This window comes from Rhinolophus sinicus, chromosome 1 (genome assembly GCF_057876585.1).
Source record: "Rhinolophus sinicus isolate RSI-liver-muscle chromosome 1, RSI-T2T, whole genome shotgun sequence".
Lineage (NCBI taxonomy): Eukaryota > Metazoa > Chordata > Mammalia > Chiroptera > Rhinolophidae > Rhinolophus > Rhinolophus sinicus.
In genome coordinates this window covers 165184905-165202474 of record NC_142501.1, presented here as the reverse complement: position 1 = coordinate 165202474, position 17570 = coordinate 165184905, and the positions used below count along the sequence as shown (strand labels likewise).

The 17570-nt window shown below is 35.3% G+C and overlaps 1 protein-coding gene across 20 annotated transcripts in view; it reads left to right on the top strand.

Moving 5' to 3' along the window:
* Positions 1 to 17570, top strand: part of SEC31A (SEC31 homolog A, COPII component) — a 63945-nt gene that overhangs the window by 33313 nt on the left and 13062 nt on the right. For 7 of the 20 annotated variants that reach the window (XM_074324174.2, XM_019731340.3, XM_019731338.3 and 4 more), the window contains 9 exons: positions 1156 to 1231; positions 1672 to 1850; positions 3550 to 3676; positions 4777 to 4922; positions 6170 to 6343; positions 8405 to 8578; positions 10952 to 11044; positions 11742 to 11868; positions 13990 to 14328. In XM_074324174.2, the coding sequence (XP_074180275.1) occupies positions 1156 to 1231; positions 1672 to 1850; positions 3550 to 3676; positions 4777 to 4922; positions 6170 to 6343; positions 8405 to 8578; positions 10952 to 11044; positions 11742 to 11868; positions 13990 to 14328 (1435 nt within the window). The remainder of the gene's footprint in view (positions 1 to 1155; positions 1232 to 1671; positions 1851 to 3549; positions 3677 to 4776; positions 4923 to 6169; positions 6344 to 8404; positions 8579 to 10951; positions 11045 to 11741; positions 11869 to 13989; positions 14329 to 17570) is intronic. The other 13 variants (XM_074324197.2, XM_074324190.2, XM_019731344.3 and 10 more) reach the window with 5 other exon arrangements.

Sequence of the window (17570 nt, the reverse complement as noted above, 5' to 3'; positions counted from 1 at the left end):
GGTTTATTGTTTTTATAAAGCAAATTTGAAAAACTGAGTTAAAAGAAAGGGTTTTTTGGTAAGTTTGTTAGTGAATAATCAGGTCACTGTCTGATTTATTCTTTAAAGTGAATAACTTAAGTTCTGAATTTTTTTTTTGTTAGAGTTTTAAATTCTAAAATGCTTCTCTTTAGTTGGGGAAAGAATTAAGGTTATAGTTATTCTTCTGTAATAGTCAATATTAACTAATTAAGCATTTACATACGATGGTATGCTGTGCTTTACACTAAAATTACCCAATCCAAAAATGCCCCTGACTTTGAATACTAGGCGCTTTTACATTCAGATGTGTAGGTAGCACAAGTGCAGAAGATAGGTATTTTGCCTCATGCAAGACAGCTATGTTTTTCTTTAAAATTTTCTCAGTAATCTTTTTTACTTTTTGTCTTTTTGAATTTCTAGGTGTAGAAGAGAAGGCATTTAAAGTATTTGTCAGCAATATGCCTCCATTATATTTCCTTTTTTCTAACGAAAGAAAATACTGAATTTATTTATACTCAGTCTTGCAAGTTGTCTCAGAAATTTATAGCAGAACTGTATATATTTATACCAGGCTAATCTGCTGTTCCGGGTTTGACTAACTGAAGAGAACTCAAAATCTTTAATAGTAGTATATTCATAAACAATCCGTTTATATTGCATTTATGTTAGGCACCAAGTGATTTTTTATTTCATGACTAATCCAATCAAATCAAACAACCCTTAAACCTAGGGGACAGAAATTTTTAGATGTGTAGAAGCAGAGTTGTTTTAATATCTAAGGATAGTATAATTAAAAACATTTTGCATATTTCTTTTCAAGCTATTCTTAGTTGAGGTATCTGAGAAAACAGATTCTTCAGCTTCAAAACTTCTGAGCTACCAGTAATAGATATGTACACTTAAGTTTGTTTAATGTTATTCCTGATGATCTTGGATTTTATTTATGATTGTATAATAGGAGTTAATTCTTTGGAAGATTATAGATCTATGTGTAAACTTGGATCTGAGAACTTTTCTGGAATAACTTTGCATGTCATCTAGTCAGTAGGTGAATAATCATATTTAAATTTTGTTTTGCCAGTAAATTATTCCAGTTTCATTCTGGCTAAATTGTTGCCCTTTCCGTCTCTTTAGCGCATTAAAGAGGAAAAACAAGAATCTGAATTTCTACCGTCAGTGGGAGGAACATTTAACCTCTCCATCAGTGGGGGTAAGTACCTGTTGGTTTTGATTTCTAATTTTTTTTTAACCATTTGAAAGCAAATAGTCCCTATGTTTAAGTTAGAAATGTTTTTGTCACAGGTGGTAGAGGGTTGAAAAGAAGAACACAGTCATCATTTAGTATATGTAATTAGTATCTTGAAAATGGTGGAATGTTTTGACACCTATGTGATAGAAACTGTATAATGATCTTTGTTATTCTAGTTTAAGCAGTCTGGAAAATGTGTTGTCTTACTTGATTTTACTTGTATATGCATCTCAGTATATTTCCATGTATCTGAGAAGTTTGTGTTAGAAATTAATCACCACTGACATACAGAAATTAGACTTTTTTTCCTTTTTATGTACCTGTAAAAATTGATGTGTGTAGTATTTTTTCTTGTAACAAAAAGCTTTATTTAACTTGGGTATATTATTTCCTTATTGCAGATATTGATGGTTTAATTACTCAGGCTTTGCTGACGGGTAACTTTGAGAGTGCTGTTGACCTTTGTTTACATGATAACCGTATGGCTGATGCCATTATATTGGCCATAGCAGGTGGACAAGAACTTTTGGCTTCAACCCAGAAAAAATACTTTGCAAAATCCCAAAGCAAAATTACCAGGGTATGTTACTTTAAACAAACAATAACATTTATCTGATTGTAAAAGCAGTATACTCTTATTCTACATAATTGAAATGCAGAAACAGTAAAGAACAAAAAGACTCACCGTAATTCCTTGACCCTGAAATAGTTATTGTTGATAATTTGGTGTGATTATTCCAGTTTTTGTTTTTTGCATATATAATTTTTAAAATGAAAAATGTTTTTCATATTTTTTTGCAGAAAAGTTAGAACATAGAAAATTTTAAAGGTAAAAGTTTAATATCCCTTAGTTCTTCCATCAGATTGGTACCTCTCAATCTCAGATTGGTTCCATTCTATCATACCTCTTTCTGTATATTTGTAGAACTTTAAAAAACAGTATCAAGATCATATATGTGTGGTTTTGCTGATAGATATTTTCACTTAATGTTGCATAGATTTTCCCATATCATTCAAATTTCTTACAAAAAATTTTAATTGCTCTATAATATATAGCAAGGATATATTCTTTTATTTTGGGGTATTTAAGTAGTTTCTAACACATTTCTAATATAGATGTTGATGATAAACATTCTTGTGCCTAAAGATTTTTTTCAAATTTCTAATTGTCTAATGAGGTTATAGTCCTAGGAAAGGAATTTCTGGTGCAGAGAATCTGAACATTTTTAAGTCCCTGCTTGATGTTACTAAGTTCTTACCTTAAAAGTCGTCCCAGTGTTCAGTCTTTCCAGCATTGGTTGCTGTCAGTCTCCCCAACCTTGTCTCATGTCACTTCCTCCCCTGTTACGTGTTAGTCACATTAGCTGCCTTTTAGTTCCTCACACACTCCATGTATTTTGCACCTAGTGTTCCCTTGCCTGGAATATTTTTTTTCCTTCTTAATGATGAAGTTAATCTGACTTCATATCTCAAGTGTCTGTATGCTCAGAAAGTTTTCCCTAGTCCATCAGATCTGTTAAATGTTTTGATAACACTCTGTATTTTTCCTTCTCAGCATTTTATAAAATATTAATATATTTGTGTAATTTTTTTTTCCCTTTCTTCCACCACCCCCCCCCCCCCAATCTCCGGCTCAAGCCGTTGTTTCTCAGTCTAGTTGTGTAGGACACAGCTCCCTGGCTCATGCTGGTATTATGACTCTTACACTCCCCCCAGCTCAGGCAGTTGGTCGCCAGTTGTCGGTCGGCCGCTCACAGCAGCTCAGGGCAGCTCTCGCCAGCTGCCAGCCGCTTATGATGGCTGCAAGCCACTCACGCTGGCCACCGGCCACTCATGGCGGCACACAGTAGCCCACGGCAGCTCACAGTAGCCCGCAGCAGCAGACGCCAACCTCCGGCTGCTCACAGCAGCCCAGCTCCAGGGAGAGCCGTTCACAGTCTTAGCTGTAGAGGGCACAGCTCACTGGCCCCCATGTGGGTGTTAGGAGCACGGTACTCCAACCATCTGAGCCACCAGGTCGGTCCTGTAATTTTTTTTTTAGAGAATTTTTATAAGAGTTAATTTGAGCCTGTGTGATTTTTTTTTTTTTTTTTTAGGAAAAATAATAACCATCTTCTATGTACGTCTGTTGGTTCAAGAAAATACTTCATTTTGCTGCTGCTTTATTCTGCATGAAATACTGTGAATAGTAATAGTTTTGAAAGATATGATTTAGCCAGAGTTAATTTTTATTAACATACCAAAGGCTTTTAATTCTCTCTTTGTTTTCCTTTCTCAAGCTAATTACTGCAGTGGTGATGAAGAACTGGAAAGAAATTGTTGAGTCTTGTGACCTTAAAAATTGGAGAGAGGCTTTAGCTGCAGTATTGACTTACGCTAAACTTGATGAGTTTTCAGCCCTTTGTGGTAAGAAAACGAGGGTTATGGCATGGCGCATTGTAAATAAAATTGACAGATATTATTAGAAATTTTTGTAAACCTACCAATCACAAATAAGAAAAAGGAGTTCTCGTAACAAGTATGTATAGTGCCAGGTGGGTACTAGACTAATTGTGGAATCACTTTGTAAATTATGTAAATGTCTAACCACTATGCTGTACACCTGAAAGTAATATAAAATACTATTGAATGTCAACTTTAATTGAAAAATAAAATAATTTTAAAAAGAAAGAAAAAAATTCTCATTTGCATGCTTCTCTCAGAATTATTAACTACATCACTTCTCCACACCTAGTCATTATTTTTAATAATACTGTTTAATGATTTTTGTTTCAGACAGACCAAACTTGGAATCTTGCCTCTGCCAATTACTAGCTGTATGATCTAGTGAAAAACTGCTTTCTAAGCCTTAGTCTATTCATAGTAAAATGGCACATAATGAGCTCTCAATGTTATCTTGATAAAATTAATAATTATAACATTTGAGTAGAAATTACCGTTAAAGGTCATGACTAAACTGATGGCTAAGGAATAATATTTATTATTTGCAAGAACAAAAGCTTTAAACTGCTAGTATAAGAACCAAAAACAGTTTATTACCTTGAAAGAATTATAAGAATATGAAACTTACCAGATTAATTTTGTTATTATAAATAGTTTATAGTAATCCTAGCTACCATTGACGTTTATTCACAATGTGCCATATTTTAGACCACTGCTTACAAAAGCATCTGATATAATGAAATGGAGTTAAATTCTTTCTGTAAGGATTCCTGTACAAATATTGTTTCCATTTATTGTTTTTTTCCAATATAATTAATGAAAATCCATTCTGTAGCCAGGAATAGAATTTTGTGAAGTTATTATATACAGTTTGTCACACGCTTTCATTCATTTAACAAATAAATATTTACTGAGCATTTACATGACAGTAATTTTGTTTCTACCTACTACTCATTGGTTGTGAATTTTAATCCATACTTCTGAAAATATTATTGGGCTGCTCACGACCTCATATACAGATTACAGTGAGAATAATCTTACTTTGTTTTCCTCTTTATCTGTAGATCTCTTGGGAACCAGGCTTGAAAGTGAAGGTGATAGCCTCTTGCAGACTCAGGCATGTCTCTGCTATATTTGTGCAGGGAATGTAGAGAAACTAGTTGCCTGTTGGACTAAAGCTCAAGATGGAAGCAACCCTTTGTCTCTTCAGGTTAGTATCTTTGAAATAAAGGGGGCTTCCTTTTTAGTGTTGTTGTCTTTCTCCCTACTCATAGTCTAGGAATTGATTTGTTCCAGAAGTTCATTGGAACACTTATTTACATTTTAGAAGTTCTTTTGCTAGATAATTATGTGTATTTATAGCTGTATTTGGAGGGACAAAATTAGAGATGGTGGGATAGTTAAATGGGGTTGTAACTGTGAGATCAAGGTTGTGATTTGGTAGTTGACTGGGGGAAGTAGGTGGCCAGAGTATGCAAATAACCCTTGGCCTTGCCTCTTTATCCTTATTTCCTCTCCTTGCCTCCAGTGACCCTGTCTGCCTTGGTCAAAGAAAGAAGCAATGGGTTAGGAATGGGGCCAGCCCCAGTACCAGTAGAGAATCTCATGGGTAAGGGAAAATGAAAGTAAGAGGTCAGTGGAATCCCATAAAGCACCAATACACAGGCAAGAGAGGAAGCAAAAAAAATGTGGGGACAATTCTCAGGCACTGAGAACTTATGTATTTAGATGTTTTTTCCCTGAGCATTTAATCAGAGTCTAATGATATTTCAGTCTAATATTTATTTTTCTCTCTGGAAAGAGGTTTTCTCATTAGAGTTGTTGTTTTAAAGATCACTCTGTTGAAACTGAAAATCTGGGAGGAAATGAAGGTTTTTCCTTTTAAGTGCTTTGAGAGAAAACACAGTTGGTTCACACTTCTGGATTTGTGTATTTATGAAAGGTAGATAAGTAGGATATTCTTGTGCTTTATACCTGAAGCATAGTTCCCCATTGTTGAAAGAATTGGTATTGAAGAGCAACATAAGAAACTTTGGGTTGAAACAGTAAGCCCGTTTGGAGGTCACATCATAGGAGTAATATTTTTATAATACAGATAGTATGATGTTTTCACTCCTAGTTTCTCCTATACCTGCTGGATCCCAAGTTTCTGCCTTTGGACATCTGCTTATCACTTTCTCTCTGGATATATGCCTTTTGTAGCTCAGAAGTGTCTGTCAGTTTAAAGACGTTTAGGAGGAGGTGGTAACCTATGCCATACGCATGAGGAGGAGACCTTCTTCCTCCTCACTGTTTTCAGTTACCTAAATGGTAGTCAGCTATGCCAGACCTTTCTAAGAGACTGTACTTTTAGTAGGTTTTGGAAATCCTAATAACTGTCTTTTCCTGCTTCCTGTCATACACATCTTGGTATCTTTGTCTGTTTTGCCTTTACTCTCCCTTCTTTTTCTCATTTAGGATCTGATTGAGAAAGTTGTCATCCTGCGCAAAGCTGTACAACTTACCCAAGCCATGGACACTAATACTGTAGGAGTTCTTTTGGCTGAGAAGATGAGTCAATATGCCAATTTGTTGGCAGCCCAGGGCAGTATTGCTGCAGCCTTGGCTTTTCTTCCTGAAAACACCAACCAGGTAATTACAATTGGTTATTTTTCTTCATTTAATGTATGAGAAAGGTGAGTCCAGTAGATAGCACTCAGTATTAAACATAAACTACTAGTAGGTGGAATGTTTTGGAACAGTTCTTCAAGGATCATTTTAGGTGTATCTAGGCTGTGTCAAAGAGATAGGATGCTGTTGTATGATAGATCCCTTTGTACAGAGGGGCATGGTTTTTGAGGAAAATAAATGGGAAAATTTGTTTCTTAAGCCAAATGCTAAATTTGTGTACAAGGTCCTTTGTAGGAATCATCTATGTTGAAAAGCTATAAATGTTAATACTTAATCAAACTAGTGGGTCATAATTTTAAAATTCTCGTAAGTTCCCAGATATTAACAAAGAAGATCATTCTGTATGCCATTTCACTCTGATACTGTCTGTGGGCGAGCATATTTTTAAAGTATTCAAGGCAGAGGGAACTACATTACATTCTTAATGCAGTCCTTATTTGGTGTGCAGTAAAACTCAGGCTTTTTCATATATTGGTTTCAATTCAATTCAATAAGTGACTGAGTATACAGTGATGAACAAGATTGCCAAGATCCTTTCCCCAAGGGAGTTTCCAAGCTCAAAATGACTACAGGCGAGTAAATATGGGATTCCAAAAGTGCAGAGTACTATGATGGAGGTAGGACGCTGTGGGAGCACAGAAGATGGAAACCTAAAACCCATAATGAAGCATGCATGGGTGGACGTCGGGGTCGGGTTTGAGGAAAGTTTTCCACAAGTAGGGTATTTATATCTGCACTGTGTGTTTCACAGAGCTTAATTTTGAGCCTTGAAAATATTTTATTTCTGTACTTTTTATTTTAAACTTTATTCTGTTTTTGATGGATTTTTTTTTTTTTTTTTTTTTTTAGTTAAAATTGTTTTCAGTATTTTGTCTGTTCTAGGGAATTATCAGTAAATTTCATTGAATAATAATACTTACATCTGTGTACCAGCACTATGGAGGAATGACTCTCCAGTTGGTTTTGTATACACTTACATGTAGAATCCAGCTCATATCTTTCCAAATTGTTAATGAAAATAATAAGTAGAATAGAAACTTAGTCTTCATGATGACTTTGGTATAAGAGTTTTATATGATTTTACTTCTTGGTCTCATTTTTATATTGAGATGTAAGACCCTTTATTTTAAAGCCAACTTAATCTAAGTTCTTTAGATCTTCTAGCCTTAGAATTAAACTCTTTTCAATACCACTTATTAACCACATACATTTTCTATACATTATTCTTCACGCTTTTCTTTGAACCTTTAAAGGACATTCTTTATGCAAATATCATAATTTTGATGTTACTTCCTTCTATATATCTCATTATACCCTTAGTATTTTCTGGGGAATATGTCCTGAGACTTTGTGATATCATTATAGTATATAAATCTCCTCCATAAAAGACAATAAAGTATAGCTAAAAAGTCTATAAAAGATATCTTTAAACCTTTAATGAATTTATAGAAATACATAATTTTTACAGATATTAAAAGGAATTCTTGCTGAAACATTTCAACATTGCTTTTTTGTTGTTAATACTTAGGGCATGTATGTGGTCAACTCATACTGTAGATCTATATAATTGTCTGTATAAGCGTCTTTGAGTTTGACATCTTATCTTACTTCAAACATTTTTTAAAATTATTTTTTATCTCTTAGATCATCATTTTCTTCCGTCACCATCTGTAGCAGTTGATTCTTTTTTGGTGCCTTTTTTTCCCTACAAAGAAACAGTTATATATTTTTAAATTACTTTTGTGATTTGTGAGCATTACTCAACTACAAGAAAGCAACAGAAGAGTAGTGATGAGAAGGGACATTGATCTTGCATGCTACCATGTGGGCATAATTCAAATCCTTGCCTCAGTTAAATTATAAGTTACACTATGTATCGTTGATCGTTGGTGTCAAACCCTAATGTGCCAAGGTCTGTTGTATATGAACAAATATCATGAATAATCAAGAAAATCAACATGCTGTCATATATTTAGGTGACCTCTCACAGGTTGCTTTGTTTTCTTCCATTGCTTCTCATAGCCAAATATTGTGCAGCTTCGTGACAGACTTTATAGAGCACAAGGAGAGCCTGTACCAGGGCAGGAATCGCCTAAAGTTCCCTATGAGAGGCAACAGCTGCCCAAGGGCAGGCCTGGACCAATTGCTGGCCACACACAGATGCCAAGAGTTTCAACTCAGCAATATTATCCCCATGTGAGTGATATGGTACAGACTGAGTAAGAACATTCATGTATTTCTATTCAAATTGGTGGTTTTACTTTGTTGGTAAGAGACCATGTCTGCTATGATAAAGCTAGACAACGTACTGTTTTAGTAGTTATACTCTTTATATTCTTCAAAGTGGTACTTAAGATCTGTTTTTCAAAGTCATCCCTTTAATCTGGTCAAATAGATTATATTTTAGATATAAATTAATTTAAGCTCTCAAGGGAGATTTCTCCATCATTCACACTTCCTTTACACGTGTACACCTATCTGTTCTTGAAACTTCTACCATTTGATTCATGTAACAAACTGTAAGTATAAGCAAAACGGCGGGAACAATTTTGTGGGTGATTTGGTTAATTTTGTAAGATACTTTTAGAAATTAATGTTTTTGATTTTTTTTTTTAGTATTCTTTTCTGAATTATTAGTGTAGGTTTACTGTGTCTACTGTATCTGCACGATAAAGAGTATTGAGAATACAAACTTTTTGGGGGGACAACTTGGATATTAGAGGAAAGTGAATGAGCAAAGGTTTATGAAGTTGTAGGTCACAGGAAATGTGAAGATGATTAAATAATTTTTATTAATTTATGTATTAAAATTACCAAACATTTAGTGGCATAAAATGTGGCCCTTACTGTTTTTTACTGTTTCACATAGAAACGTATATTTCTAGACCAGCAGATAACCCTCATGTTCTTAAAGGAAAAGTATATTTTTATAAGTAACAAATGGTCTTGATTGAAAACAAAGTTAGCAGGTACTCTGCCCATTATAAAATAGAACAAATTGCTGATAGAATTGACAGGGTCTTTCTTACATTTCATTGTAGCAAAGTAAATATAAACCCATGAATAACTGGAAAAAAAAATTAAATCATGCTTTTTTTGTCTATTATACTTTTGGTTAGTCCTTAATCAGGATAGATTACATTTGAACATAACTATCTAGAGTACTCTCTGTTTTGTTTTGTTTTTTCATTCCTTTGGCAAATATTTATTGAGAGCCTATTGTAAGTGCCTGTCTTGATTCTACCTTTTTGGGGCATATTGGTAAACAAAACAGTAAATTCTCCACTCTTGTAGACATTAAACTAGACTTGGAACGTCTAAGACATAGGTAGGTAGGGCAGATCGGGATGGCTGGGAAAACAGAGGTGGAGTGATCAAGCAGCCAACCAGAGTTTGAAGGCAGAGAACTTGAAGTGTTCAGCCTTGTGTGGCTGGCTAATCGTCAGTGTGGGACTAGAACTCCCAAGCACCTTGAGTTGGACCACACTGTCTCTCAGGGAACTGAAGGAGTAAGGCGTTCTCTGCGCTGGGAGAGGAGACTATTTACTTTTCATGTCCTTGGGTTTATCTGTCTTTCTGGGAAAACATGAAACAACAGAAGACTTGAGTTTTACTTTGACTTAGCAGTCTCATACTTTAAAACAAGAAAAACAAATTCAACCGTAAATTAAGTAGTGATTTTCTTGATGAAAGCTTATGCTGTGCTGAATGAGAATGACTTGCGGTTTTGAAGGAATGTTTGCAGGCAGGACTAAAGAGGCAAAAGGGAGGCTGGATTCGCAGGAGTTCCACTTTTACTTTGACGAGCACATCTTTGCTGTTGTTTATGTATTAGAGTTTCTACAAAGATTTACTTCACAAAAAAGATTTTAATGGCTTTAAAAAAAAAATTGAAAACCTCTGGACTCCAGGGTTAGCAACATGGTGGAGTGTAGCAGACGCTGGCGTGGGAAGCAGGAGACCTGGAATCAATCCTAGCTCTTTTACCAGTGAGTTGGAGGGACCTCAGGAAACCCCTTCATTCCTCTGGGCCTTGGGTTTCTCAGTGGTCAAGAGTGGGGATGAGACTGGATGTTCTTTAATATTCTTTGTATGACTCTAAGCCTTATATGGGATTAATTTGATTTTTGTGGCTCTAATGAAATCCAGAAAAGGAAACTTATAGCAATGTGTTCACAGATCTAATACTAGCATGAATACTATTAATGCTTCAAAATCACTTTTTTACTCAATTACCTTTTTTTCTCAGAATGTCTTCTTTCCTTCCCTACTTACAGGACCTAGCTTTCCCCCCTTATTCTTGACACTTGAATGGCATTGTTCTTTGTGCTTTGATTCAGGTTTTCATATTGATTTTTCTGTTGCCTCCCTTCTCCTGTTTTGTTGTGAATGTGTGTTTTTCTTTTGGAATCCCAGCTACCTTGAAAGCTATTGCCTGACTATGCTGTCTTGCTGCTCTTACTTTTTGCTTTGCGTATGTATGGCTGTTATTGCCTTTGGGGTTTTTTTTCTTCTTTTAACATTTTCATTTTTTATTTTCTGTGATTGGTGTTTCTTTGTTCAATTCAGGTTAGAATTGCCCCTACTGTCACTACCTGGAGTAACAAAACTCCTACCGCCCTTCCCAGCCATCCACCTGCAGCCTGTCCCTCTGACACACAGGTATATCCTTCATTATTCCTCTTTGAGCAGAACTCTGCTCACCTAAATATATATAGTTATATATTCTCTACCCCGCCTTTGTCAAGTTCCCCACCCCCATCTGTCTGCCTCCTTATTGCATTTGAATGCTTTCAGGATGCAAGAAGCAGTTTTTAGCACAGTTAATTTATTTTCTTATCCCTCTCTCCTCCTTTGCTGTTCTACATTGACTAGGAGAACATCAGCCAAGGTTCTAACAATGGTTTAAATCTGATTTCACTGAAGATTTTCTTTTTCTTTCTTTCCTTTTTTTTTTTTCCCCTGAGCATTGCAGAAATTGAAGAGAAGCAAACTTCCCTTATGGCATTTATACTTACATTTCCCAAGTGTGGAGTAGTGGATGGAATTAGTAGAGATGGAAAACCCTGGTGACTTAACTATAAATATCATTGACACTACTTTATGAGGCTATTAGCATTTGTTGCCATTCATTGCAGTTATTACTTTGAACTTGTCTGATCTTTGATAAATCACTCAGAATGTGTTGCTCAGAAAATGTGCTTTGAAGAAGACAGAATGTGCAAAATGCAATGTTTCTTACATAATAAGGATTTTTTGTTGTTTTTAAATAGAATTCCATGTCGGAGATTATAAATCCATTGGGTAAGATTCTTGGTTCCAAATATAATCCTCCTTTTACCATATTCTCATTTCCTAGGGAGAAAATCCTCCACCTCCAGGTTTCTTAATGCATGGAAATGTTAACCCAAATGTTGCTGCAGCTCAGCTTCCCCCTGCTCCAGGTCATATGCACTCCCAGGTGCCACCTTATCCACAGCCACAGCGTAAGTAGTGTAACCCTGAAGTCCTTTCACAGCAGCATGTCTCATCTAATGTAGCAACTATTTACCCTGAAGCTCCAAAGTCATGATCAAATCAGTTTTAACAAATAAGGAACAAACCACTATGTGCAGGGCTCGAGTCCTTGCTATAGAGAAACATGGTTTCCCTAGGAAGCATCCTGAATCAACATGCTAGCAAACAGCTCCTGTGTCAGAACACTTGGCTCTTGTTCCTGAGCCTTTACTAAGACCTATTAAAGAGAGTCAGTTGTCCCATGATTTGGTATAAAAGATAGAATTTTAGAAATTATTTGGTACGTAACTCTTTTTCTTCAGGCAAAACGGCATAAACCATTTTTGGAAAAAATGGTTCCAAGGGACATTTGTTGTTGTTTTCCATTTATTTTATTTTTTTAAGAAATAGGCTTTATTTTTTTAGAGCCGTTTAAGGTTTATATAGCAAAATTGAGTGGAAAGTACAGGAAGTTCCAATATACCTGCACCCCATGTCAACTTCCTCCACTGTCAGCATCCTGTACTACCGTGGTCACAAGTCAGTGAGCCTACAGTGACGCATCAGCATCATCCAAAGTCCACACTTTACTCTAGCGCTCTCTTAGTGGTGTACCTTCTGTGAGTTTTGACAAATGTATAATAATGACATAGATCCACCATTGGCTTTTGTTTTCTTCAGAAAATATTTGCACTTGGAAAGTGAAATGTCACCACTATTTTAAAATTTAAATGGAGAGCAAAAAAATAAAAATCTCAAATGGGAAGATACGACTAAACAACTATGACAAAAACAAGAGGCTACTACCTAGTAAAAACTAATCTTAATGAGCATGTTCTGTGCTAAAATGGATGTTCTTACTTAACACGAATACAAATTTGGTACAACTTTTCACTCAGTTGCTCAGTGTGAAAGTACTGTCTTTGAGTAGAACAAGTAAAATTCTACTAGATTTAGGTTCACTCTGTAGAAGTTCATGCCTACCCCAGTCACACAAAATGTGATGGTATTAAGATTGCTAATCTGAGTTCAGGTCTTTGCATTAAAATATTAGTTGGCTGCCTGATTGCTTAACTAACCAACTATGTACAATATACGAAATATTATATAGTAATTGTTTTGTCAGGAATCTTAGAGTTGACCATTAATTTGGAACTGTACTCATACTCAGAATTTGGGTAGCTGATGATTTTACTAGACATTAGAGAAGATATTTGATCCATAAAAATAGTGCTCACTCTGCACTCCTGATGGTGGGGGAGATCCTGTGTTGCCACCAAATTCCCTGTAATTCTTACGGTAAAGGATGTGGAATTCCTTCATGGTTCCATCCGGTGGTTAGTCTGTGTCACTGCAGTCTTTTCACAGGAACAGAAAGTCTCAGAAAAGGGTCAGTCTTTTTTAAAACATTTTGTTAATTTTTTTAACTTTTCAATTACAGTAGACATATAATATTATATTAGTTTCAGGTATACAACAGAGTGATTAGACATTTATATATATAGACTTTCTGCCCTGGAAAGTCTAATACAGAAAAGGGTCAGTCTTGCAATTTTTAGGTCTGATGATTGAAAGATTTTCATAGCCCACAGCAATCTGGAGATGGCAGATTTCAAATATGGGATCCAATGACTTTTAGTATACTTAGGCCATCTGAGATATCAAAAGGATAGCATATTACACCTGAAACTAAAAAACAAAAAAACAAAGAGAACAGTTTCTGGAGTCGTATAGATCTTGGCTTGAAACCCAGATCTTTCTCCTTCCAATTATGTGACTTTGAGGAATTTACACCTTTGAGCCTCCAAAGTTGCCCTCAGTGATCTCTGTTTCCTGGTTTTTATACCCTTGTGTCCCCTCCCCTGATGGATATTGGTCTGTCTGACCAACAGAATGTGTCAGATGTGATGGCATGTAACATTCAAGATTAAATTATAAAGGACTGCAAAAAAAAAAAAGCATAGCGTATTATAAATGGTCATGTTTGGTAATTTACTGTTAAATGAAGAATTATAAAAACAATTTCCATAGACTGAGATAATTTGGTTTTCTGTTGCTGTCTAAATAAACTTGTAACTAATTAAAATTTCTGTTTCTTCTTCTTGGTGTAGCTTATCAACCAACCCAGCAGTATGTCTTCGGAACAGGGGGGTCATCAACATATCAACCTCCGCAGCCTGTTGCTCCTTCTGCTTCAAACGCTTACCCTAACACCCCTTACATATCTTCTGCTCCTTCCTATTCTGGGCAGTCTCAGCTTTACACAGCACAGCACCAGGTCTCTCCACCTACCTCCAGCCCTACTGCTTCTTTTCCCCCTCCCCCTTCCTCTGGAGCATCCTTCCAGCATGGCGGACCGGGAGCTCCACCATCTTCAGCTTATGCACTGACTCCTGGAACAACAGGTACACTGCCTGCTGCCAGTGAGCTGCCTGCGTCCCAAAGAACAGGTCTGAGCTTGAAAGGGATTTGGTTTGGCTCCCTCCTTTATTTTTTTCATGAACACATGGGTGGATGGAGGGGAATTATTTCTAACTGGGTATTATGAGGTATTGATTGAATTTTCATAACAAATTCTAAAACTATTTTTAAAAGTGTGATTCTCCCATAATGAACTTTAGTTGCTAAATGAGGAAATCTGTAGAGCTAAAAAGAGTAAGAGTGTATAATCTGCAATGAAGTTCAAGTAAGTGCTAAGAAATTAATTGGCAAGCTAAGTGGTGATTGGAACCAGATTTAATTGACACCAGTTTCTTTACTAGAGCAAAACTATGCTCTATGTTTTTACTGAGAAGTTTTCAATTTTTAAAATTATTTGTGCCTTAAACTTATTCATGGAGATTAAACAGTACAGGGTCTTAGTGAGGTTTTACAAATTTTATAATTATATTTATTGTAAAAGTGAAGAGGGATCTTGATATGCTTATCTAAGGGAAAAAAGTGAAAGAACACAACTGACAGACTCCCTAATAAGGTAGAAAGTCAGTGTAGTGCACTATACTGGTTCTCCATTAGAGCAGTACCATCCTCTCAGACATTTTATTTCTAGGTGGTTTTTTTTTTGGGGGGGGGGCGGAAGGGGGTCTGGTAGTGTAGTTGTGCCTGAAATTTTCTAATTAATGTAATTGAAAATTTTTGTAGAGAAATACACGTTTTATAAATTTTTTATTTCTCATGTTACAATTAGAACATTATATTAACTTTTTATGGTTAGGTTATATTATCTGATTTTCATTTTGGGATAATAAAAGGGGCCTCAAAAACGTGTTATAGAAAGGGATCAATGAATCAGGGTGAACCACTAGCATAGTGGTTAAGAATGCAGGCTTTGAATTAGCTTCCTGGGTTTGTATCCCAGCTTCACTACTTTCTAGTTATGTAACTTTAAGTAAGTTTCTTAACTTCTTTAAGCCTCGGTTTCCTCAAAATAATAATAGCACCTACTCATACGCTTATGAAGAGGATTGAATGCATTAATACATTAAAAGCATTTAGGGATAATGACTGCAAAATTAGCTGTGATTACACAAAACCTCACTTAAAATTAGAGTTCTATGCATTTTGGTATTTGAAAATATTTTCACTTTTGGATTATAAGTGATGTCTTTGAACTAGACAGACAAAAGGATGAGTGATTCTTGCTTTGCTCCTAATACTGAAGTTGCTCCTGGGGAGCCCAGTATATATTTTTCTCCTTTTATGTGCTAAGCAATAGCTTTAATTGCTAAAAACACTTACTAAAAAATAGGATCTATTTAAAAAATATTCTTTTCTAATAAAGTCTTATGGATCCAGAAGTATACACATATCTCCTCCTCTCTTTGATATGTAATATTAAAGTCTAAAGTACCAAAAATCATACACACACACACACGCACATGTGTCATCCTTTACTGCACAAATAAAATTTCTGCCATTTTCAATACAGATATTTTAATAGGTTGATATTTTAGAAAGGAGTGCTAATTAAATTATAGAGTTAAAAAAATTACCTTTTAAAACCTGGGTGAAGACATCTCAACATTATTTCAGTGAATAGTTGGGTACTAGAGTTTGTGACTGAAAGATAGTCGAGTAAATCCCCACTTAAAAGGTAGTACAGTGAAGTAGGGAAGTGAATTATCATTTATTGGACGTGTACCAGCACTTGATAAATATTTTTTCTATAATTCTCACAACCATGAGAAATAAAAATAATTATTTTTTAAAAAATTGACGTGAGGAAACTTGAATTTCCCAGGAGTTGTATTATGTTCTCATGATTGCACTGTGATAGTCTCCAAAACCCTGTGTTCATTCTTTACCATACAGTATAGCCCTGGTGTGATAGAAATAGCTGTCAGTGTTGGAATTAGAAAAATCATTTAGCAACACTGTTTTAGGCATTTGTTACTTCATCATCCAAGTTAAATAGTTGCATGGATATCTTTTTTCTTAAGCAAAAGTGCATTTGGCTATGAGATAAAGTCTTTGCTTATATACAAAGTAACAGAATGTTCTAACCTGGCTGAGAAACAGAGTGACTAATAGGAAGAAGAAGCCAAACAAACTTTTTCAATAGTCAGCATGCACTAAGCTAGCTGCTTTGTTACCTCTTGCATGTTAATAGTTTCCTATATTTTAATTAACAGTTACAGCTTTATCATATTTTATTTTTTTGATTTCCTGAAAATTTTGCTTAGGTTATACAAGTAACTGACTGAAAATATTATCTTTGTTTTAATGTATCTTAGATCCTATCATGGTTCCCTAATAGAATTTGGAAATTCTGCTTGTCCAGTGAGTGATTCTTGACAGACACTAGGATTTTCAAGCCCTCTGACTATTGGGGAACCACAAAATTGTGTGCCCACGCTCAGAGAAACTAATGTTATAATCATTAAAACATTCATTCAGTAATTTTTTTTTAAAATTCAGTAAATTCTTAATGAGTATCTACCTATTCAGTCTATAATCACAATTATTCCAGGCAGAGGTAGGGAGGCAGAAAAGACAGTACATTTCTAGTAAACAGCACATAGTTTTGTTATAAGTTAGAACATAAATTTTGTAGTTGGGTCAAATTTTGGAAAGCCTTAAATGCCAAGGCAAGAATTTTATACTTCATACGGTAAGCAGAAAAGTTCTAGTGAAGGGATTTGGATGCTCAGAGGCATGGTTGCATTGGTACTTGAGGGAGGTTAGTCGGGGAGTGGTCCTACAAAACAAGACTGGGTAGCATGGCTGAATCAGAGATAAGGAAAGCAGGCTCTCTCCCAGTTCTGGGTGTACTGTGTTAACAGCCTGAGTTAGGATAGTGAAATATTGGTTCACTGGTGGCAGCACAGAAAGTAAGTTTTCCTTGTTCTGTCTAGAATAAGTAGGATACTGATAGTTTTTTCTGTCTTTGTGTCCCTGGTTTAATGTGTGCTTGTTACTAAGGGTAAGCACTTTCAAATAGAATTTTACTCAAAAAAAATTGTTTTCTGATAAAATGACCTTCAAGCTGTCATGAAGCTATCTTTGAGTGAACATTACTGATTTTGTTAAACAATGGAAAATTTAATTTAGGTATATAGTCTTGTACTTCTTTGCAAAGAAGAGTCTTTAAGGGGCATAATGTTGTATATTTTCATAAAACAGTATTCTGAAAAAATTTAATTTTCATAAATATTTCTTAGTCAAATTATAAAGGCCTGGTTTTAACCTTTTA